Consider the following 24024-nt stretch of genomic DNA (forward strand, 5'->3'; position numbering starts at 1 on the left):
TGCCCTTCCCCCACCAAAAAGACACCTTCATGACTTCCTCAAAAGCCCGGCTTGCCTGGGATCTTGGAAACTCAAGAGATTCTGCAGCCCACCCCTCACAGAGAGCCTACCAGGCTTCTTGGAAACTCCTTTGGTGATTACAGCTCACTACCTCATTGGCAGCCTATATTATTAGAAGATTCTTCCTGATTTAGAAACAAAATCTGATACTCACTTTGATTTGTCTTAGTTCTGCCTTCTGTGGTTACAAAGAGAAAGGCTCTTCTCCCTCATACAGCCCTTCAGACATTTGAAGAGATTGCTCAGGTCTATGCAGAGCATTTACTGTGTGTCAGTAAATGCTGGGGCCACAGTAGAGAACAAGCAAGGTTGATGCTGCCCTCCATGGCTTATAGTCTGTCCAAGAAACCAGCAACCAAGCCAGCAGTAACAAGGAAGCATGCACAAGGCCAAACAGGAAAGATTTGGACTGACATAGAGCAGAAGGCAAGGCCCTTACCCAGCATGAGGTCTGGGAGACTTCCTGGAGAGATCTCCCTGTGGTCAGGTGAGCAGCTATAGGGCTATTCAAACACCAAAGTTTTAAAGAAAAATTAGGGGAGGTGCCTGCATGCTTCGGTTGGTTGGGTGTCCGACTCTTGATTTAGGTTCAGGTGGTGATCTGGCAGTTATGAGATTGAAACCCATGTCTGGCTCCACGCTCAGCGGGGAGTCTGTTTGCGATTCTCTCTCTTTGCCCCTCGCCTGGCTCATGTGCTCTCTCTCTCTCTCAAATGGACAAATAAATCTTTTTATTTTTTAATTTTTTTAAAGATTTTATTTATTTATTTGAGAGAGAGGGACAGAGAGAGCACAAACAGGGGGAGCAGCAGAGGGAGAGGGAGAAGCAGAAGCAGACTCCCCGCTGAGCAAGGAGCCCGATGTGAGACTCGATCCCAGGACTCCGGGATCATGACCTGAGCCAAAGGCAGTTGCCCAACCAACTGAGCCACCCAGGCACCCCTAAATAAATCTTTTTATAAAATAAGGAAAAATTGGGAGAGTTTTGCTCATGCCCTGAGCTTAGTCTGCTCACCAGGAAATGCAGCATCATGGGCTAGCAGGGGGGAGGGTTGGGGACAGCACAGGGGACAGGAAGAGCCTTCTAGGCAGTGAGAGAGAGCTGGAGTGTCTGGGATGCTGACAAGGTCCAGTCTTGTTGGAGCGCACAGCTGAGAAAAGAGCTATGAGACAAGGGGCCCTCAAAAGAAGGAAGAGACAACTTCTGGGCCTTCAACAGCTTCTAGACATCAGTATCTAATGCCCAGATCTGGTCTGATGTGGGGTGTGGGGGAACCACAATGTCACCTTCCATGATGCAGATCTACCTTCCCATGAACACAGCCCAGGAAGGTAGTGGCCTTTTTTTTTTTTTTAAGATTTTATTTATTTATTTGACAGACAGAGATCACAAGTAGGCAGAGAGGCAGGCAGAGAGAGAAGGAAGGGAAATAGGCTCCCCGATGAGCAGAGAACCAGATGCGGGGCTCAATCCCAGGTCCCTGGGATCATGACCAGAGCCAAAAGGCAGAGGCTTTAACCCACTGAGCCACCCAGGTGCCCCAGGTAGCGGGCTTTTGATGGCAAGTCAAAATACACCTGAGGTCCGCTAAAGCCCTTAAAGAAGCTTCAGGAAAACTGCTGAGAAACCAGAGCATCCACATCTAAGGATCCACAGTTGAATTAATGAACCTCAGACTGAGCTGTTTTTCCACTGTTCTCTGGATCATTTCTTCCTCGGTTTTGATTACTCTCACAATATGTGTTCATTTTAATAAACATTTCTAAATACAATAAACAAAATGGAAATCCAAAATTACTTGGTATTATTATATCTATTGCTGTGTAACAAATTACCCGAAAACTTAGTAGCTTCAAACAACAAAAACGGATTATCTCACAGTTTCTCAGATCCAGGAATTTTGGGGTTGCTTAGTTGGGCAGTTGTGGCTCTGAATTTCTCATGAGATTGCAATCAAGCTGTCAATCAGAGCTGCCATGATTTGAAGGCTTGACCAGGGCTGGCGGTTTCACTTCCAAGGCTGCTAATTTGTATGCCTGGCAAGATGTGGCTGGTGGTTGGTAGGAGGCCTTGAAGCTCACAACTCGGACCTCTCCGTAGCTGCGTGAGTGTCTTGTGAGCATGGTAGCTGACTGTCCCCGGAACTAAGTGATCCAGTTAGTCCTGTGCTTGAGAGGGGATTAGTCTCCGCCTTTTGAAGGGAGGAGTATCGGAGGTTTGTGGATCTGTTTATTTTATTTTATTTTATTTAAATCCAATAATTAACATATAGTGTACTAGTAGTTTTAGAGGCAGAGTTCAGTGATTCATCAGTTGCATGTAATACCCAGTGCTCATTCCATTACGTGTCCTCCTAATGTCCATCACCCAGTTACCCATCCTCCTACCTCCCTCCCCCCAAGCAACCCTCAGGTCATCTTATTTTTTTTTTTTTTATTTGTTAGAGAGAGAGAGAGAGCGAGCACAGGCAGACAGAGTGGCAGGCAGAGGCAGAGGGAGAAGCAGGCTCCCTGCCGAGCAAGGAGCCCGATGTGGGACTCGATCCTAGGACGCCGGGATCATGACCCGAGCCGAAGGCAGCCACCCAACCAACTGAGCCACCCAGACGTCCCAGGTCATCTTATTTGACTTCTTCCTCCCTTCCTCTATGATCCTCTGCTTTGTTTCTTAAATTCCACATATAAGTGAAATCAGATGCTAATTGTCTTTCTCTGACTGACTTATTTTGCTTAGCATAATACCCTCTAGTTTCAACCACGTCATTGTAAATGGCAAGATTCCATTTTCTGATGGCTGCATAGTATTCCATTGTATATATACACCACATCATCTTTACCCATTCATCTGCCGATGGACAACTGGGCTCTTTCGATAATTTGACTATTGTGGACCTTGCTGCTGTAACATTGGGGTGCAGGTGCCCCTTCAGATCACTACATTTGTATCTTCAGGGTATATAAATACCCAGTAGTGTGATTGCTGGGTTGTAGGGTAGCTCTATTTTTTAACTTTTTGAGGAAACTCCATACCATTTTCCAGAGTGGCTATACCAGCCTGCATTCCCACCAGCAATGTAAGAGGGTTTATGGATATGTTTTTAAACTTCCAGTTACCCCAACTCTCCTTCCAAAATAACCATATGAACATTTTGTTGTATTTAAAACCAGAATTTTTCCCACTCAAAGATATACATCTTTCAACAATAAAAATGGGATCATAACATAAATACTGTGGTTTACTGCTATTTTATTTAATATTGGAATAGGTAATAATGTGCACAAAATAAAAGTTAAAAGGTACAAAAGCACAAAACGATAGGCAGCTGCAAGTGAGTCTCCCTCTCTCCCTGGCTCCCACCCACTCAGTTGCCCACACTGATGCTCACCAACTTCTTGCATATTTATTACAAATATTACAAATATATAAGCAGAGCTACCCTTTGGTTTCCACACTCACTGTTCTGCAGTGTGCTCTTTCCCCTCACTATACTATCTCTCAGATATTTCCATTTCAGTATATAGGGCGCTGCCTCAATTCTTGAAGGAGCTATGGGATATTTCCTTGAGTGTTTACTTAATATGAACTATTTTGTAACCAGTTCTGTAACTTGATTTTTTAAAAGATTTTTTAATATGTTTATTTGAAAGAGGGAACACAAGCAGGGGGTGTAGGAGAGGGAGAAGCAGGCTTCCTGCTGAGCAGGGAAACTGACCCGAGGTTCAATCCCTGGACCCTGGGATCATGACCTGAGCTGAAGGCAGATGCTTAACCACCTGAGCCACCCAGGCGTCCCAGTTCTGTAACTTCAAAATATGCTCTCAGTGTCCTTCAATATCAGAAATTGTAGGGCTGCATCATTTGTTGCAGCTGCCCACCCTGCCGCTCTGTGGACATACCCTCATTATTTGAACTGATCCTGTGGTGTTGAAAGTTAGGGTTGTTTCCTATTTTCTCATTTTTCTCTATTTTGCTTCTAAAGCAAACAGCATATATGTAGTGAGTGAGTCCTTTGGCACTACTCATGAGAAGCTTGAAAACTGCACATAATCTTTGACCCAGCAACCGCACTTCTGAGACTCGTTCCTAATAATCAGAAAAGTGAGTATGCAAAGATGCACCTCCTTATGTTTACTGCAAAGTTTCTTTTTTTTTTTTTAAGATTTTATTTATTTATTTGACACAGAGAGAGAGATCACAAGTAGGCAGAGAGGCAGGCAGAGATAGAGGGCAAAGCAGGCTCCCTGCTGAGCAGAGAGCCCGATGGGGGGCTCGATCCTAGGATCCCAGGATCATGACCTAGGCTGAAGGCAGAGGCTTAACCCACTGAACCACCCAGATGCCCCTGTGAAGTTTTTTATAGAGAAAAATTTAAAAGAATCTAAATCCCCAATAATAGGTGACTGCTTCAATCATGATTCATAATTCTCTATTATAGAATATTGGGCATATAAAAAAATTAGGATGATTGGGGCGCCTGGGTGGCTCAGTGGGTTAAGGCCTCTGTCTTCAGCTCAGGTCATGATCCCAGGGTCCTGGGATCAAGCCCCACATCGGGCTCTCTGCTCAGTGGGGAGCCTGCCCCCCCCCCCCGCCTGCCTCTCTGCCTACTTGTGTCTACTCTGTCAAGTAAATAAATAAAATCTTTTTAAAAATTATGATGATTTTATTTTTATTGCCTTACAAATACACCTATGATATGTTCCTTAGCTAAAAAGCTGCATACAAAACAACAGATCTAGTGAAATTAAGAAAACAAGTCCACCTACGATAGCATTAAAAAGAACAGAAGAAAAATAAATAAATAAAAAAAATAAAAAGAACAGAAGAGAGGGATGCCTGGGTGGCTGAGTTGGGTGTCTGCCTTCGGCTCAGGTCATGATCCCAGGCTCCTGGGATTGAGCCCCGCATCGGGCTCCCTGCTAAGCAGGGACTCTGCTTCTCCCTCTGTCTCTTCCCCTCTTCATGCTCTCTCTCTCTCAAATATAAAAATAAATAATTTAAAAAAAAGAACAGAAGAGAAAACAGTTTGGTGTTTCCTCAAAATGTTAAAACATAGAATTAGAATATGACCCAACATTTCCACTTCTATGTATATGCCCTAAAGAATTGAAATCAGGGACTCGAACAGATGCTTGCATATGTTCATAGCAGCGCCACTCACAACAGTCAAAAGGTGGAAACGAGCCAAGCATCCATCAACAGATGAATGAATAAACAAAATGTAGTGTGTATGTGTGTGTATATATATATATATGCATATATTATTGATCCACAGAAAAGAATCAAGATCTGAAACATGCTTCTATATGGATGAACCTTGAAAACATTATGATAAGTGAAATAAACCAGACACAAAAGGACAAATATTGTATGATTTCACTTATATAAAATAACTGCAATAGGCAAATTCATAGAGACAAAAAAGTAGATTAGAGGTTACCAGGGGCTGAGGGGATGAGAAAATAGGGAGTTATTGCTTAGTGGGTAGACAGCTTATTTGAAATGATGAAAAATGTTAGAAATATATAGAGGTGGTGATTGTACAAAACTGTGAATGTAATTAATATCTCTGAATTTTACACTTAAAATGGTTAAAATGACAACTTTAATATTTATTTTACCACAATAAAAAAATCCAAAAAATATTTGTGAATAAATTAACAAAAGAAGGGTAAAACTTATATTCTATACACTGGAAAACATTGCTAAAAATAAATAAAGATCTCAATAAATGGAAAGACACCTCATGTTTATTGACTTGACTTATGTTAAGATGGTGATACTCTTATTAGATTCATCGCAATCCCTGTCAAAATTTCAGATAGGATCCTCGAGAAAGTTGATAAGCTGATCCCAAAATTCATATGGAAATTTATGGGACCCAGAATAGCCAAAACAATCGTGAAAAAGAAGAGCCAAGTTGGAGGACTCACATTTCCCGATTTTAAAACTTACTACAAAACTATAGTAATCAATATGGTATGGACTGGCATAAAGATAGACATACGGATCAATGGAAAAGAATTGAAAATTCACAAATATACTCTTACATTCCCAGTCAGTTGATTTTTAAAAAAGATTTATTTATTTATTCAAAGGAGAGAAAATGAGCAGGAGGGGCAGAGGGAGAGGGAGAGAGAATCCCAAGCAGACTTTGCATTGAGCCAAAACCAAGAATTTGAATGGAGCCAAAACCAAGAATTGGCCATCCAACCAACTGCGCCACCCAGGTGTCCCCCATCTGGGTGATTTTTGACAATGGTGCTAAAATGAATTCATCAGAGAAAGATAGTCTTTTCAAGAAATGATGCTGGGCCAACTGGATGTCTATACTTAAAAAAATGAATGTGAACCCTATGTCATACCACATACGAAAAACTCAAAATGGACCAAAGACCTAAGTGTAAGAGTCAAAACTACTAAATTCTTAGAAGGAAACATAGATTTGCATCTTTGTGACGTTGATGAGGCAATAGCTTCTTAGACATAGTACAAAAGGACAAGAGACAAAAGAAAAGATAGATATTTAGATTTCGTCAAAGTTAGTAACTTGTGTTTTAAAGGATACCACAAAGAAAGTGAAAAGACAACCCATAGAATAGGGGGAAATCTTTGCAAAGCACATATCTGACAAGGGACTTGTATCTAGAATATAAAAAAGAACTCTTATGATAATTACAATACTAAATTTTTATTATAATAAGAAAAAGACAAATAACCCAATTTTTAAAATGGGCACAGGATATGAATAGACATTTCTTGCAAAAGATATATGATGGCAATAAGCACATAAAAGGACGCTCAACATCATTTGCCATCAGGGAAATGTAAATCAAAACCATAATGAGATACTACTTCACCCCTATTAGGATGGCTACAATCAAAAAGATAGATAAGAAACAAGGATAGGCTAGAATATAGAGAAATTAGACCCCTCATACATTGCTGGTGGGATGTAAAATAGTGCAGCCACTTTGGAAAATAGTCTGATGGTTCTTCAAAAAATTAAACAGAGAGTTACCATACGACCCAGCACCCACACTCCTAGGTATATACCCAAGAGACATGAGAATGTATGTCCAGAAAACACTTGCACATAAAGTCCATAGCAGCATTATTCCTAATAGCCAAAAAATGGAAACAACTCAAAAGTCTTCAATTAATGAATGAGTAAATAAATGTGATATGGTTACACAATATTCAGCAATAAAATGGAATGAAGTACGGATATATGCTACAACATGGATGAACCTTGGAAACACAAGAGGGTGCCTGGGTGGCTCAGTTGGTTAAGTGACTGCCTTCAGCTCGGGTCATGATCCTGGAGTCCAGGGATCAAGTCCCGCCTCGGGCTCCCAGCTCCATGGGGAGTCTGCTTCTCCCTCTGACCTTTTCCCCTCTCTTGCTCCCTCTCACTGTCTCTCTCTCAAATAAATAAATAAAATATTTAAAAGAAAAAAGAAACATAAGAAGACAGGCACAATAACAAATTATTTTATTTCATTTATAGGAAATGTCCAGAATAGGCACATCTGTAGAGACAGAAGGTATATTAGCAATTGCCTGGGGTGAGGTAGGAGTGAGGGTGGTTGGGTGGTGATGGCTATAGGATTTTTTGTGGGGGGTGAAGAAAATGTTCTAAAATTGATTGTGGTCATGGTTGTACAACTTTGAGTATACTAAAAAGTAATGAATTGTACAATTTATTTTATTTCTTAAAATATTTTATTCATTTATTTGAGAAAGAGAGTGAGCAAGAGAGAGAGTGATGGAGCAGGGGAGGCGCAGAGGGAACAGCAGACTGCCTGCTGAGCAAGGAGCCCGATGTCCTGAGGCTCCATCCCGGGACTCCAGGATCATGACCTGAGCCGAAGGCAGACGCTTATCAACTGAGCCACCCAGGCATCCTTTTTTTATTTTTTTAAAAGACTAATTTAGGGACGCCTGGCTCAGTTGGTTAAGCGGCTGCCTTCGGCTCAGGTCATGATCCCAGCGTCCTGGGATCGAGTCCCACATCGGGCTCCTTGCTCAGCAGGGAGCCTGCTTCTCCCTCTGCCTCTGCCTGCCTCTCTGTCTGCCTGTGCTCACTCTCTCTGACAAATAAATAAATAAAATCTTTAAAAAAAATAAAAGACTGATTTATTTTAGGGGCACCTGGGTGGCTCAGTGGGTTAAAGCCCAAGTCATGATCCCACGGTCCTGGGATCGAGCCCCGCATCAGGCTCTCTGCTCAGTGGGGAGCCTGCTTCCTCCTCTCTCTCTGCCTGCCTCTCTGCCTACTTGTGATCTCTGTCTGTCAAATAAATAAGCAAATAAATAAAATCTTTAAAAAAAAGATTGATTTATTTTAGAGAGAAAGAGAGAAAGAGCATGAGTGGGAGGGGCAGAGGGAGAGGGAGAGAGAATCTGAAACATACTCCACACTGAGCACAGAGCCCGAATCCGCCTAATTTCATACCCCGAGATCACTACCAGAGCCCAAACAAAGACCAGGATGCTCAACTGACTTTGCCACCCAGGAGTCCCTGAATTGGGTATTTTAAATATATGAGTCGTATGTTTTAGAAATTCTATTTCCATAAAGCTGTTAGCAAAAACCACCACCAACAACAAAAAGACCAACTAGATCTCTATACAGGAGGCTGGATACCTCCTTCCAGGAGGACATGGTCCATTATTCACTCCCATGCTCCCTCCCCCAATCATGCATTTCCAGGCCCTCTTTCTCTGTCACATCTACTTGGATATTGTCCTGTCCAAGAAAGGCCATGACACACCAGTGGGCTCCATGATGGGGCAATGCAAGGAAGTGGCTGGCGTCAGACTCACATCTGTGTTTGCTGGAGAGGTGACCTGAGCCCATTTTAGAGGCCAAGGTAATGGAAGCTCGCAACCCCAAGAGAAGGACTGTCAGTGCTCCTGCTGGCGGTGGGTCAAATGAGTAATCGCTGAGCATCTCGAGCAAGTCATGCCTACAAGTGCAGTGTTTCTTTTTATCCTCATGACAATCTGATATGATAAGATACTACCATCCCCACTATAACTGAGGCTCAAAGAATGTAAAAAACTGGGCCAAGTTCACATAGTTAGGAGACACAGAGGCCAGATTGGATCCCAGAAATACCATAGTTAACTGATCTTAAAATCCCCCCAAGTCCCTGTCCTAGCAGGATTCGGGGACCTTTACGAAGAACATCAGGGACCTGTAAACATGAAAGGGGTTGTGTGGGCAAAAGGGCAGCTCTTCAGAGCCCAGAGTCTTCCCAACCCCATTCACATGCTATCCCAGGCCCAAAGTCCCCAGAATGAGTGTTTAGGGGTTTATTTCTCTCCCAGGAACACTGATGACGAGTTTCAGGGGGAGATCTATGGCAGCTGTAACTGGGCTGGAAATGGAAATGCGTAGTGCTGCCCCAGACAAGCACTCAGGGGCTGTCTGGAGGGAAGAAGCCACTACCGGGGAGTGAGGGGGAGGCCCCGGGAGCAAGCTGGCCCATGGAGCAGAGCAATCAAGCCCCAAAACCCTGGCCTGAAGGCAGCAGCCTGTGAGCTGGCAACCACCCTCACTCCTACCTCACCTCCTCCTGTGGCCCATGGTTTCCTCAGATGCCAAGGTGGTGGGTCTGGAAGAACTTCGAGCTCCCTGTCTGTCAGTCCAGCTGGTCTGTCTGAGCATTGAGGAACATCCCAGGCGTGCTACCACTGTGATGCTCCCTTGGCTCTGAGGCCCTGGTCACAGACCCCGTCCCTCATCCCGTTCCTATACCACAGACCCTGTTAGGGGTTGAATTATGTCCCCCAAAAAGATATGTTGAAGTCTTAGCCTCCCAGCACCTGTGAATGTGATCTTATTTGAAGATAGTGTCTTTGCAGGTTTAGTCAAGTTAAAATGAAGTCATTAGGGTGCAACCTGGTCCAAACATGACAGGCGTCCTCCTTAGAAGAGGAAAAGCCCTGTGAAGACAGAGACAAAAAGCTGAGGAAGCTATGAGAGAGGCAGAGCTGCAAACCAAGGATCACCTGGGGGCAGCAGAAGGTGGTGAGTCAATTTCTGTTTAATAAATTTCTGTTGTTTTAAGCCACCACATTTCTAGGGCCTCCGTAGAGCAGCCCTAAGAATCTGATACAGAACCCCAACACACTCACACACTCCCCCCACACCAGGCATTTCTCTGTTCCTCCATGGACCCAAATCCTTCCCACCCTTTTAAACACGTGATGCTCGGTCAGAATGTTCTTACCCTCCCTCCTCCCCACCACCCTTGCCTTGCTCCTTCCAAACTCAGCTTAAATGGCATTTCTTCAGGAAAGTCTAGACATGGGTATTCCAGGCTCCCCTCAGAACAGCAACAGAAGTGCGTTCTCTGAAGCCCTCCCCGTATCTGTAGTTAAAGCCTGGTGCGGTTGCCCAATGCCCACAGCGCAACGTGTGCCCTGGTGTGGGTGTCATGACAACGGGGCCTGGCCTGTCATATTCAGCAGCAATCCTATCCCCTCGGCCCTGAGGCAGTGCTGGGATTTTTTTCTTTTCACAGCATACTCCAAGCATGAAACAAACAATACATGTTCAATCTTGGGAAAAGAAACCCAAGAGAACATATTGAGCAAACAGGGAAAAATATGCTAAAAATCACCTACATTGCCACGGCATAGAGTAATCATTGTTGGCATTTTGACATACGTGCTTCCAGACCTTTTTTCATGCAAGATATATTTCTTAAAATGCGATTATACTGTCTTGTATGCTGCTTTTTTCCAGTGAGAAACGTATAAAAAACATGTTTGTCAAGAGATACAGGGGTGCCTGGGTGCTCAGTTGGTTGGGTGTTCGACTCTTGGTTTTGGTTTGGGTCATGATGTCAGAGTTGTGGATTTGAGCCTGGCATTGGGCTCTGCGCTGGGCAGGGAGTCTGCTGGAGATTCCCTCTCTCCCTCTCCCTCTGCCTCTCTTCCCCCTAAAATAAACAAATCTTTGGGGAAAAAAAAAGAGTCATTAATACAATATTACCTCATCATTTTTGGTGGCTATGCAACCTTCTACTATAAGATGCATCACAATTTAGTCAACAAGTCCTCATTGTTAGGCATTTGCATAACTTTCAGTTTTTCCTCTGGTGTAAACAATAATGCTACGAACATCTGAAAAATGGGCATTTTTTGTGTCCTTGTCTGATTATTTCTTTTTTTAAAGATTTTATTTATTTATTTGACAAAGAGAGAGAGCACGAGCAGGACAGGGAGGAGCAGGCTCAATCCCAGGACCCTGAGATCATGACCTGAGCCGAAGGCAGACACTTAACCAACTGAGCCACCCAGGTGCCCCTTGTCCGAGTATTTCCTGATGAAGGGTTCCTGGAAGTGGATTGTTAGATCTGTGATGACACATGTGTTTTTTAAGGCTTCAAATGCATAGTCCCAACCTGGCCTTTAAAGCAGAGGAACTTCTATTTTAGGGGTGTGGGATGAAGGAAGGGATGGAGTGAAGAACACGTCTGGGGGAAACAATGACCAGTCAGAGCCACAGAGCAGGCAACTGCAATGTCCCCTGGGGGAGTAGGTCCTCCGTAGCCTAGAGGCCCTTGGCTACTTGGCACAGCTGGCTCTTGGGGCTGGGAGAACTCTGCTCAGGCCTTCTTTTGGGCACCATAGATTTTCTTTGGTTTTGAAGCAGCTGAGCCCTTGCTCACCTCAGGGGGCCCCCTTGGGAGCCACTTGTGGGGAAGAGAAGATAGAGGGAATTCCCCCATTTAGAGGAAGTGATCTTTGCAAACAAGAGTTTTCAGGAGGCCTCCTTGTTCGTGGGAGACCCGTTGTCATCTGTGAGTGCATGTGTTGTCCACCTGGTTTCTGGTTGTGATGCGGTGAAGGGTCCAGGCAAAGACTCGCTGGCCTGGCCAGAATGAACAGCTGTGGCTCTGTGGGGGCCACCCCAATCCCACTCTCCAGGCCAGCCCTGTCCTCCGGTTAAATCAGCTTCTCAGTTTGCCAGAGACCAGCCAGAGATGCTCCTGGCCACCCCAGGAGAACGTGTAGATATGAAACTTGGACCTGGTACCTTCCACCCCCTCCCATGCAGTCAAGGCACAGAGCAAGCCATTCACCACCCTGAGCCTCAGACAGATCCCCTGCAAAATGGGGAATAATACTCTAGCTATCTTCCAGAGTGGCTCAGTGGATTAAGAAAAATACCATGTGTAACACTTAGCATCCTATCTAGAACATGGTAAACCCTTTATGATGATGATTGATGGTGAGGTTCCATGTGACTGTTTTTTTAGCTAGAATCACAGGGTTCTCTCTGAGAAGTCAGAGGCGTGGCTACTTCCCGTGGAAGCCAAAGCCCCACTCCCCTGCAGGCTCTCAGCTGCTGCGAAGCCTTTTACCAGAAAGGCTGCTGTTACAGGAAATAACTTTCATTCTCCCTTCCTCCTTCCTGATATCACAGTCTCCAGAAAAAGAGGATCTGCGTCCAGACCAGAATCAAAATCAGGCAGGTCGGTATGGTGTAGTGTGTGTGCTGCCTTCCTCTGAGAGCGTGTGGAGCCCTGTCTGGGTGCTGGAGAGTCTGTTTGATCGTGGGCTCTTGAGGTGTTCAGGGTTATGGCTGCAGGGGACGGTGAGGGGGAGCAAAGGGCAACGGAACAAGGGCCTCCTCAAGCTTCCCTCTCCACATCAAGACTGGAGCATGGCTCATCAGGGCCCTTCCTCCCTTCCCGGGGAGCAGGAAATACCGTCCTCTCCTGAGCTGTGGTCTGGTGAGACACCAGGGCTGGAGTGTTGTGGAAAAAGTTTTGATTGTTTTTTAAAGTCCCATTTTCAGGCTGTACCCAGAGAGTCTGCACTTGGTCGGTGGGAGTCTTAGACCTCTCCCTGTCATCTTCCAGAAACAATCTGCAGTCTCCGAGGTAGAAGGTAGGTAGGACCAGGAGCAGTGGAGCATAAGCTCCAAGGCTGAGGCTCCCAGACACCCAGAGATGGGCAGCAGCCTTCCGACTGTCCTGCCTGCACCCCCAGACTATGGTGTCACTTTTGCTGACAAACACCTTCCCTGGGGTGGATTCGGTGGAGAGGGAAGCCCAGGTTCCCAACAGTCCCTATGTGGGTGGCACCTCACAGGACATTTTCAGGTCTGGGTCTGGGACAGTCCCTGCTTTTTTTCTTCACTACATCTGTGGTCTTCCTGGGGTTGGGTAGGGTGTATGTGTGGGCGCACCCACTTCTTCCCCTGCTTCTTTTTCAACAAATCTCTCTGAGACAGGAGCGCTGGGATGCTCTAGGCCCAGCCTGTCCTCTAGAGGCATCTCTGACAACAGCCTCTGACCCTGGCTGGGCACCAGAAGGAGAAAGCTCTCCCACCATGGTAGGAGAGTGGGAGGATAACAGCCATGGGTTTCTTGGTACCCACAGATGCCCCATTCTAGCCTGCACCCATCCATCCCACGGCCTAGGGGGACCAGAGCCCAGAAGGCAGCCCTCGTCCTGTTCGCTGTCTGCCTGGCAGCCCTTTGGGTTCTGGGAGAGCCACCAGAACACATTCTCCGATGGCTGGTGTTCCACCTGGCCTCCCTGCAGCTGGGACTGCTCTTCAAGGGGGTCTGTCATCTGACTGAGGAGCTGTGCCACCTCCACTCCAGGTGACTCCATTACCCATGGCGACTGCCCAACCCCCCGCCCCCACGTCTTGCTCTCTTGATGCCCAGCCCTGCCCCTCCTTGAGTCTCCCTGGCTGAGCAGGGCAGCAGTCCAGAGCTTGCCTGTCCCCTGCAGGTACCGGGGCAGCTACTGGAGGGCTACGCGGGCTTGCCTGGGCTGCCCCATTCGCTGTGGGGCTCTGCTGCTGCTCTCCTGCTATTTCTATGGCTCCCTCCCATACACAGCTGGCCTGCCCTTCACCTGGATGCTTGCCCACCTGGGCCTCTCAGAGGCACTGAACATCCTCCTAGATCTCCAGGTGAGACACAGAGGGAGGTGGAGGGTATAGCCAAGTGGAGGGAGCAGCTAGTAGGTCCTACTCTGAGCACAGCAGTGGGGATGGGACTAGTTTAGAGGTCGGTCCGTAGAGTAGAGTGTGTAATGTCCCACAACAGTGGCAGAGAAGGGAGCAGGTTGGCAGCTGGTCGGGAAAACTTTTTGAGGAGGAGGAATCTGGTTATCCTTCATGGAGGCTCTCCAGCTCCACCCTGCTGTCTACAGGGCCTAGCCCCGGCTGAGGTCTCTGCAGTCTGTGAGAAAAGGAACTTCAACGTGGCCCACGGGCTGGCATGGTCATATTACATTGGGTACCTGCGGCTGATCTTGCCAGGTGAGCCATTCTTGATGCTTCTATTTCCAGATCTTTAAGACAGACAATAAGACATAAAACCTGCCATATTTTTCAAAGAATTTTTGTTCCTAAGGAATCATCTGATTCCCAAAGCAATTCTGTAGGCATGAAGGATGTTATTATGCCTGGTTTACAGGGAGGAATATGGCGCTTAGAGCCATTAAGTGATTTCTCTCAGGTTAAGCATGAGTTCTTCCAATGAATATTTACTGCATGATCTGGCGGTGCATTTTCACTTTTAATTCATACCCTGTGGACAAGGGATAATTATCTTCCCTGTTGTAGAGATAAGACAATCGTGGCTCTACAAGGTGAAGTCACTTCTCCCAAGTCACACGGCTTAGTGAGCAGAGACAGGATTTGAACCCAGGTCTGTCCAGAGCCTGGATCCTTGACCACTCTACTATGAGCCCATGTGTCATGTCTCATTTCTTCTGACTTGCTTGCCAAGACCATGGCTCTCCCATAACTCACTGCTCTCTGCCCTTGTCACCAGGGCCTCTGCTAGGAAACAGGTCTGGAGGGAGAGGCCAGACCCTGTCACCTTCCAGGACTCTTCCTGCCTCTTAGAGCCCTAAAAGCTGTAGTGGGAAGGAGCGGGGTGAGCAGAGACATCTGGACAAAGGACAACTGAAGGAGGGGAGGAGAAGGAGTGGGGGGAGGGTTCCTGAAGGCTCTGCCCTTCCTGGCTCAGGCACAACGCAAGTGGCTGGACCCGTGGTTCTCTTGCACTCACACACTGAGGGACCCAATGAATTGGGTCTCTGTCCTGGGTGACAGGACTGTAGGAATGACTTCTTGGGCCTCTCCACCCCAGGGCTCCCAGCCCGGATACGCATGTACAATCTACAGCACGCCAACATGCTCCGGGGCTTGGGGAGCCATCGACTACACATCCTCTTCCCTCTGGACTGTGGGGTTCCTGACGACTTGAGTGTGGCCGACCCCAACATTCGCTTCCTATGTGAGCTGCCGCAGCAAAGTGCTGACCGTGCTGGCATCAAGGGCCGGGTTTACACCAACAGTGTCTATGAGCTTCTGGAAAATGGGCAACCGGTGAGTGTTCAGGGAGGAGGGTGCTGCTAAGGAGGAATCCAGCCCAGAGCACCAGAATTCTGACCCTGGGCCAAGCACTGATACAAATCCATTGCCCTCCTCTGAGCCTTCATTTCCCGAGTTGGTCCCAGGGCTGGGCAGGATTTGGCTCTGAAGGACGATAGCAACCAGTAACAGTAATCGAGCCCTTAGTGCATACCAGATGCCAGTCATCTGACGGCCTCATCTAACCCTCGCTACCACCTGTGGCGTGAGGACTGTTATGAGCCCTACTTCACAGATGAGGAAACCGAGACTCAAAGAACCAGCAAGAAACAGGACGATTTCAACCTGACAAACCACGTACTTGACCATAAAGTTGCCCTAAACGAAGGTGTGAGAATGTATGTAAGATCTCACATAGGTTGGAGGAAGCCCAGACCAGGGTTGAACCCAGAGTCCAGCCCCCACATTTGATTTCCCACTGGAGCAGTGGACAGCAGAGTGACTCAGTGGGCCTCGCCCCAGGATCCGAGAAGGAGGATCTGTGGAGGTTAAATTTAGCATAGTCGTGGTCCTGATTTTAGGAGCAAAGGCCACCAGACTCCATGGATCCCATCAGGGCTGCCTCCTCCCAGAACTCCATCTCTACAGGCTGAGGGAGTGGGGCCCCAGCAGTGGCACCAGGGTCCAGAGTCTGTCTGTCTGGGCCCTGTTTGAGTCTTGCCCCCATCTCACCTCTTCTAGGCGGGCAGCTGTGTCCTGGAGTATGCCACCCCCTTGCAGACCCTTTTCGCCATGTCACAGGACGGCCGAGCTGGCTTTAGCCGGGAGGATCGGCTTGAGCAGGCCAAACTCTTCTGCCGGATACTTGAAGACATCCTGGCAGATGCCCCTGAATCGCAGAACAACTGCCGCCTTATCGTCTACCAGGGTGAGGGCTTGCTAGGCTACCAGGTGGGAAGAGAAGAGGTGTCCCGAGAGGTTAGAAGTAGCTAGAGTGGCACCATGCCCTGGGTCTTCCCAAGCGGTCAAGGCATCCAAGCCCAGCTCCTTCCTGCCCGGGGAAAGGTCCTACCTCTCCACTTAGGCCTCTCAGTTGCTTTCTGAGTATCTGGCTATGGGTCCTGGGTGGAGTGTGAAGAGATGGGCTCCAGGAGCCCCTGACGTCATCTAGGAATGCTAGAAGAAGCAGAAGAGCCCCAGCCCCAGGACACAGAGACCGGGGCTGCTGGTCTCTGCTCTCTCTGAGCCCCATTTCTAGGATTGGGAAGGTGGAATTCTGTTATCTCTAAAACCACTTCTAGCCCCAGAATTCCACAGAACACTAGCCCCAGGGCCAGGGGTGGGGAAGGACACAGCGAGGTGAGGGAGAGGAAGGGTTGGAGGTTCTGCCCCCGAAAGCCTCAGGGCATGTTCAAGTGAGAATATGAGAGGTCCTCACCGCACTCCTCACCCACCTTCCCCATCCTTGTTCCAGAACCTGCAGAGGGAAGCAGCTTCTCCCTGTCACAGGAGATTCTCCGGCACTTGCGGCAGGAGGAAAGGGAGGTCACTATGGGTGGCCCAGACACCTCGATTGTACCCAATTCCTCCATGCTGTCCCAGGAGCCCAAGCTCCTCATCAGTGGCTTGGAACAGCCTCTCCCACTCCGCACGGATTTATTCTGATGCTCAGGGTTCGCTGGCCTGAACCCCCAGTGCTCCCCAAGACTCTGGATCCCCAAGACTGTGGATTGAAGGGCTTTCTTCAGCAGCTGAATGCCCAGCAGAACCACTTCCTCCCACAGGGAGCCTCTCAGAGAAGGTCCCTGAACTTAACATTTCAAGACGAATCCTATGACTTTGGGCAAGTTGTTTTACCTCTCTGAACCTCAGTGTCCTCATCTGTGAAATTGGATTATAATCACTGTCCTACCTATCTTGCAGGGTTGTTGTGACGATTATGACTGTATGGAACATTTTTGTAAACTCTAAATGCCAGGTAAATTTAAGGGATGTGTCAGGTATCTTTCATTGGACCTCCAGACTGACTCTCTAGCCCTCTCTCCCTCCTCTGCCCTAGGATGGCATCAACAGGCTCCCTTGCTCTCTGAATTCTGGTCATGTTCAGTCCATGGGAAGCCCCAGTAGGAGAACAGAGGGAAAGGGAGGGGGGCGAGGTTGGGGTAGTTACTCTCCCAGATTCCTCCCTGTAGCACCAAGGTCACTGTGGGCTCTCTGCATCTCTGACCTAAAGTTATGCTTCTGCCATGCTCTTGGTAACCCTGTCTCTCCCCAGGTTCCATTATCTGCCCCTTCCCCGTGCTGCTCAGACCTAGCGATGGTCCTGGCTTCCTGCTAATGTCCCTTCTGGAGCACTCACTCTTCACTTATAGTCTCCTTATACCTGCCCTTTCTGAACAGCCCCCTTTCTTTTTTAAACAATTTTTTTTTTCTTTAGAGAGTACATACATGGGTGTTCATGGGGGAGGGTGGGTGGGGAGGGGCAGAAGGAGAGGGCGAGAGAGACTCTCAAGGAGTTCCATGCCCAGCACGGAACCTGATGCGGGGCTCAATCTCACAACACTAGGATCATGACCTGAGCTGAAATCAAGAGTCAGACACTCAACCGACTGAGCCACCCAGACACCCGTAAACAGCCCCCTTTTCAGCAGTCCTCAGATGACCTATTTGAGTGCTGTCTTTCTCCGGCTAGACTCTGACTCACACAAGCAATCTGAAATGTCCAAATCCACTTGCACAGACATACTTCCACTTCCTTAGACCCCTTAGACCCCTCCTTATTCTAGGACAGGGCAGTGTGGTGGTGAGCATGCTTTCACTGCGGACGGAGCCCAGGAGTCAGGCTGGGGGCAGAGAGCTTAGCTTGCCCCATGGGCCTTTGTCTCTAGTGAGAGGCTGGGGAATACGGAGCAGCCTGAGCAGGCACATCGATGCCATGAGGGGCACACAGCCACATCCGGGGCAAGGGGCTACTCGAAGGACCAGGGGTCACTGGATGAACGTGCCCGGATGATAGAGCCTGCAAACGGATAAGGGGGAAGGGGAGAAGAGGGTTCGTGTGAGGAGATAGGATATACTCTGGGAGACCTCGGACAACACACCCAGGCATCTGCTGTGTCTTACACCATGCCATCACTGTTAGAACCGAGCCATTACAATGCTGTAGTGGCAAACCTCCCCTATCTGGGAGGGCAGGCAGCCCATTTCTACCAGTTCCTTCTGTTTTACCCACGACTTGTTCCCTACCTCCCACTCTGGTTTGATTTTGTTTCATTTTGTTTTAAAATTTTTTAAGTAACCTCCATACCCAACATGTGGCTCAACTCACAACCCTGAGATCAAGAGTTGGACGCTCTATTGACTGAGCTAGCGAGGCGCCCCTCACCTCTGTTTTTTTTTTTTTTATCACAAATGCTCAGCACAAATTTCTGCGTACAGCATCACTGTGGAGATGGGCTCAACAGACAGACACACATTTGCCAGAAGGAACCAATTGCTCCCAAGGATTCCAGAGCCTAAGGAGGAAAGGAGGACACAATCTCTTCTTCCCAGCTGTCCCAGCCATCCTACCCCCCCAAGGCCTGAGGCTCCTCCAACCTTACATCAATCATTCTTGTGCCTAGAAACCAGGGGAGAATCAAGGGCCTTTCCAAAATGACCTGCCCCCACCCATCTAGCCCCCAACTTGGTGCTTAGGCTGGAGAGTCTGACAGCTCAGGTTCAAATCCTGACTTCACCACTTGGCACCTGTGTCCACCTGGGGATCTGGATATCCTCCGCTGTAACACTGGGAGAACAGGGGCTCTTTCTCCCAAAGTTGTTATGCGGAGTGAACGCTAGGATATCCGCAGGTCCACGGGTGAGTCGGGTGCCCGGTGTACAGCTGGACCACAAAGGAGGCAGGCCAGTCCTCAGTGCACATTACAATCTCCACCTCTGTTCCTCTGCATTGTCTGCCATCCTCACCTTCCTGATGGCCAGGGTCTCACCAAGGCCAGTACTAGGGTGTGTCTGCTGTCTTCAGGCATTCCCCAGGGTAAAGAACCCAGATGCCCCTCCATAAATGCCTATCTGCACGTTCTCAACCGCACAACACTGAGGTACAGTTGGGTCAGGGACAGGGTGCCTTCTGGAGAGCCTCCCGGAGGCTCAGCACTGCCTTCCCGCATCTTATCACCCTCCACGCCCACCACCCCCTGCAAATCCCTCTCTTCACTCCTTCTTTCCCTTAGACAAGCCGCATGGAGCTCCTTTTCCTTTCTTGTGTTCCCACAGCTGGAAGGTCCTGGATTTGGGACACGTTGTGGGATAAATTTTAGGCTGGTTCCAACTGGCCCATACACACAAAAAGGGGCAGGTAAAGAGAGCCCCGAATTCCCTCTATCCCATCCTGGGAAGGCAAGAAAAAGTCTTGCCCCAACATAGTAGGAGGCATTCAAAAGCCATGTAGGGAGATATAACTGGTGCTTGGGGCTTTACAAGGGCCTTGGAAGTTGTTGAGGAGGGTTAGGCCCCAGGAGCCAAAGGGCTATCTTCTGATCAGTGAAGGGCAACAGATTTTCCTTCTTTTCCTGAGTACCAGAGAAGGCAGACCCCTAGGTTCTTTGCCTCAGCTTTCCCTGACTAGCCCTCACAGGACCTGGGAGCACTGGGGGCCAGGACCTCTACAGTGAGACTCTGAGATTCCCTGCACAGGGGTGGGGTGGGTGGGGGAATCTTGCAAGCTGGACTCATGCCGACATCAAAAGCAAAGGAGATTAGGGATGAGAGGAGGAGGTACGGACTTGGTAAAGGAGGGTCAAGGACCTGATGGTCCCTGAAAAGCAGGGAGTAGCTTTGTGAGGGCGGCTTTGGGCCCTGGTAATGCTCACAGGAGCATGTTTCCAGGCAAAGCCCTGAACCTTCTTTTATTTCTCCTGTCCGCATCAGCACTTTCTCTATAAATATTCTGCCGAGAGAGCAGCTCCAGCTGAGTCCATGTGTGCACTTCCAAAGCTCTGATGTCCAGACCCCAAGTTGCTTTTGCCCTAATTCTCTGTCCGGTTTCTTGTTGTGAGCCAGGTCAGTCCAACTTTTCAAAGTATCCCTCCTACAGACATGTGACTTCATCAACGCTGAGCCTAGGCCCATCTGGCACAGGGCAGGAGCCAGGGACAGGAGGTTCCTGCCAGGTGTCTCCATGAGCGTCCTGGGGGCCCAGCACTCGCCAGCGGATGAGGTAGATGCCGCCTTCTGGCTTTGGGGCTGGTGGCTCTGCGGGGAGAGTGGCATGGCCCTGGTGTAGTCTTGGCCCAAAGTGGACTGCCACCACGATACAGACAGCCAGCAGGACAAAAGCAGCAACAATGATGGTGAGCAGGGGTAGTCCATCCCCTCTCGGTGGTTCCCAGGTCCCACCCGGCACCTCTGGGAGTTGCCTTTGGGGCTCCTGCCCTGAGCCGTTCACAGCTGCAGAAGGCCAGGGACGGTGGCCAGCCTGGTAGGGGAGTGGCAGAGAGAAAAAGGGTGATATGGGCCTGTGCACACGGAAAAAGAGCCAAATGGAGAGACAGACACCCAAAGGGAACTGAGAGACAGAGAGCATTAGGGAGGGAGAAACATAGACAAAGAAAGGGAGTGAAGACATGGAGAGACAAAGAAACGTACAGATAAACACATGCATAGCAATAAACCCCACAACTCCCCCCACAAAAAAACCCGCATGTAGGAAGACAGAGAATCAAAGAAAAATACAGGTGCGTGGTGGGGGGGGATACAGAGAGAAAGAGGAAAACACAAAGCCAAGAAGACAAAGAAAGAGAGATAAAGAACCAGGAATGAAATAGATGTAGAGAGACACAGAAAGAGAATAGGGAGACAAAGTCATTCAGAAAGCGATGGAGAGGGCTTCCTTATAGTCTGGCATGCAGAGTGTGGCCCCCCACATCCGTCCCCTCCCACTGCTCTGTCTATCCAGGTCTCCAGTAAAATTCCAACAGATTATACATCCTAGGTCAGGAATCTGAGCCCACGAGGGGCTGCTGTCCCACGGCCCGGCCCGTGGGCAGTGAGCAGCCATTCTTCAAGTCCTGGGAGAAGGGAGTCATTGTGTTGAGCATCTTAGGTTCCCACCACCCTCAACTCACACAGAAGGCAGAAGGGTGGTACCCTGGGGGAGGGAGAAAGGAAAATGAGGCAGGAACCCCCAAAGCTGGGGGTTCCCATAACATAGGATCTTCTTAGGGGTCTCAGGTCTGGACCTGGAAGGGAGAGGATGCCCAGTGTGGATTCCTGGCTGCACTGAGGAGAAGCCATGCCAGCCTCTGCCTCTCTCAAGGTCCCAGCCAGAAGCTGGGGGTAATGTCTGTCTGTTTCTGTTCTGCTAACTGTTGAGTAGGGGTGGGATGGATTACCATGAAGGTAGCAAACCTCCAAACAATAAATGCCAGAGCCAGCTGATGAAGTTACCACAGGCTCAAGAAAACTTCTCTCCCTAGCCTCCCTCCCCGTCCACCCTGGACCATCAGCCCCGCCCCGCCCTCCCCGGCACATTGGGGTGGAACCTCTCCCCTAAACCTGGAGCCATCAGCCTGGCCATCCCCCAAGAGATGGCAACTGGGGTCCAGGGAAGGCTATCAAGAACACTCTCTCTTTAGTTTCTCAGTTATGCTGTCATCCCCAACACTGTCCCTTTGCATGTAGGAAGCCCAATACCAACCCCCAGTTAAAAGTCTGAGGCTCTCTGGGGTCCAGGCCACAGAGCTCCCTGCACAGAGGAGGGAGGGAGGAAGCAGCTCCAGATGTACAGGGGAAAAAGGGAAGTTCAGGCTGGGGAAAGGGTTGGGGGCCCTGCAGGGAGACAGGCAGCTTAGCTGGAGGGGTTGAGCCCAAAGTCTACCTGGTGCATTGTCCGCCTGGTGCAAGGCTCCCCGGGGACTGGCGGCCAGCCCTGCGAAGAAGAGCCTGCTGCCCCAGCTTGTCCCTTACCCGGAGCTGCCACGTCTATGGGGTGCACACACCCTCTGCACACATACTCTCCCGCGCTTTCACTTCCGCGAATACTGGGACTCCCCAGGGCCCAGCCCTTCCTTAACTGTGATCTGACCTTGATCTTGGCACCTCCTTTCATGCTCCCTGCTAGCTTCAGCAGCCTGGGTCTGCCTGCCCACCCCTCCTCCAGCAGGTCCCAGACACCTTGCCAGCACCCCCACCCCATCCTGCTCCCCACTGTGACATCCCACTCCACACCTCGACTAATTTCCTGACAGTACCGTTTCTTAGATTTTTTTTTTAAGATTTTATTTATCTATTTGACAGACAGAGATCACAAGTAGGCAGAGAGGCAGACAGAGAGAGAGGAGGAAGCAGGCCCCCCACTGAGCAGAGAGCCAGATGTGGGGCTTGATCCCAGGACCCTGGGATCATGACCTGAGCTGAAGGCAGAGGCTTTAACCCACTGAGCCACCCAGGTGCCCCAGATTTTTTTTTTTAATGCTATATCTCAAACACACTGGAAGTAGGCTATAATATACTAAATCCCTTGGTCCAACCACCGGCTCTGTCCATCTTAACAGTTTGTCATGTTTATTTCAAAATTTTTTAAGAACCAAAATATTACAAATAAAAAAGAAGCCCCACTTCTTGACCTCTCCCCTCCTTCTTACCCCACGGGTAACCATGTTGTTGAATTTGATGTTTATTATTGCTGTGCAAGGTATTTCTTTTTTCTCTTTGGACTTTTTCTTCTTTGGTTTTTACAAATATGAATTCTACACGTCTCTTTGCATTTGTCTGAATGTAACTTCATTTTGAGAATGTGTGGGCTTCAATGTGTCCAAGTCATGAAAAGTACCCACCAGGGCATCTGGCAGATTCTGTCCATATAGCAAGTGGCTCTTGATCTCGGGGTTGTAGCCCCACGTTGGGTGTAGAGGTTACTTAAAAATAAAGCCTTTTTAAAAAAGTGTCCATCTGGAGAGTTCATAAAGGGTAATTTTTGGTCTCAACTAACTCCATGAAACCAGCCACCCTTCATTCTGTCCCTTGCTCTGCTTGTACCGCCCTCCATTCCAGTCTGAAGAGTGGTTTGATCTCAGGAGGCAAGACGGTGCCTCTTGATTCCTTGTCCTTCAGCCAAGCTGCTCCACACTCCGACATTCAGAGACCTCAGATCTGCCAGCTCACAGAACCCCAGGTCACTGGGCCTGACCCGGCAACTGAGTGAGACCAGTGGTTGGCTGACCTTGAAGCCAGCTAGGAGGCTAACCCCCTACCAGTGCCTCCAAGGCTCTGGATGTCCCATATGGGTTCACTTAGCCTTCAGCCAGAGGGAATATGGGCTCTGTCACAGGCCAGAGCTTCAGCCTCTGCTCTTTGGTTCCTGCCCCCTTAAGACACATGTTCCATTGCTCCCATAGGCACCACCACCGAGGCTCCAGTCCCTGAGTCCAAAAGCCCAATTCCTGATCCTGCTGAGGGCTCGTCTCCCCTTTCCCTCCCTCATCAGTCTTGGATCTACTTCCTAAAAGGCCTGGGAAATAAGGGGGAACTTTTGGGACTAGACCATTGTTTCAGCCTTCCTTTACTTGTCCATCTCTATGCTCAGTGTTGGGAGCTGCGC

The 24024-nt window shown here is 48.7% G+C and overlaps 2 protein-coding genes across 2 annotated transcripts; one reads left to right on the plus strand and one right to left on the minus strand.

Annotated features, from left to right (window-relative positions):
- The first annotated feature begins 12441 nt into the window (after nt 1–12441).
- STING1 (stimulator of interferon response cGAMP interactor 1) lies at nt 12442–17514 on the plus strand. The gene is made up of 8 exons (XM_080804477.1): nt 12442–12555; nt 12882–12973; nt 13469–13695; nt 13829–14012; nt 14255–14363; nt 15202–15440; nt 16167–16353; nt 16900–17514. The coding sequence occupies exons 3-8, from the start codon at nt 13469–13471 to the stop codon at nt 17088–17090; spliced, it is 1137 nt and encodes a 378-aa protein (XP_080660603.1). The 5' UTR covers nt 12442–12555; nt 12882–12973; the 3' UTR covers nt 17091–17514.
- A 3000-nt stretch (nt 17515–20514) lies between these two features.
- On the minus strand, nt 20515–21511 carry SMIM33 (small integral membrane protein 33; the record flags this gene model as incomplete). Its single annotated transcript, XM_080804355.1, is given in 4 exon segments — nt 20515–20913; nt 20916–20967; nt 20969–20991; nt 21437–21511. Coding segments are annotated over 4 exon segments (549 nt in total).
- Nucleotides 21512–24024: the final 2513 nt, after the last annotated feature.

Source organism: Martes martes (genome assembly GCF_963455335.1).
Source record: "Martes martes genome assembly, chromosome: 5".
NCBI classification, from domain to species: Eukaryota; Metazoa; Chordata; class Mammalia; order Carnivora; family Mustelidae; genus Martes; species Martes martes.

What these genes read in the sequence shown, in the direction of transcription:
- STING1 (XM_080804477.1), top strand. Translation starts at nt 13,469, where the DNA reads ATGCCCCATTCTAGCCTGCACCCATCCATCCCACGGCCTAGGGGGACC. An exon ending in CTGTGCCACCTCCACTCCAG is followed by an intron (nt 13,696 to 13,828) that starts GTGACTCCATTA and finishes TGTCCCCTGCAG; the next exon opens with GTACCGGGGCAGCTACTGGA. An exon ending in ACATCCTCCTAGATCTCCAG is followed by an intron (nt 14,013 to 14,254) that starts GTGAGACACAGA and finishes TGCTGTCTACAG; the next exon opens with GGCCTAGCCCCGGCTGAGGT.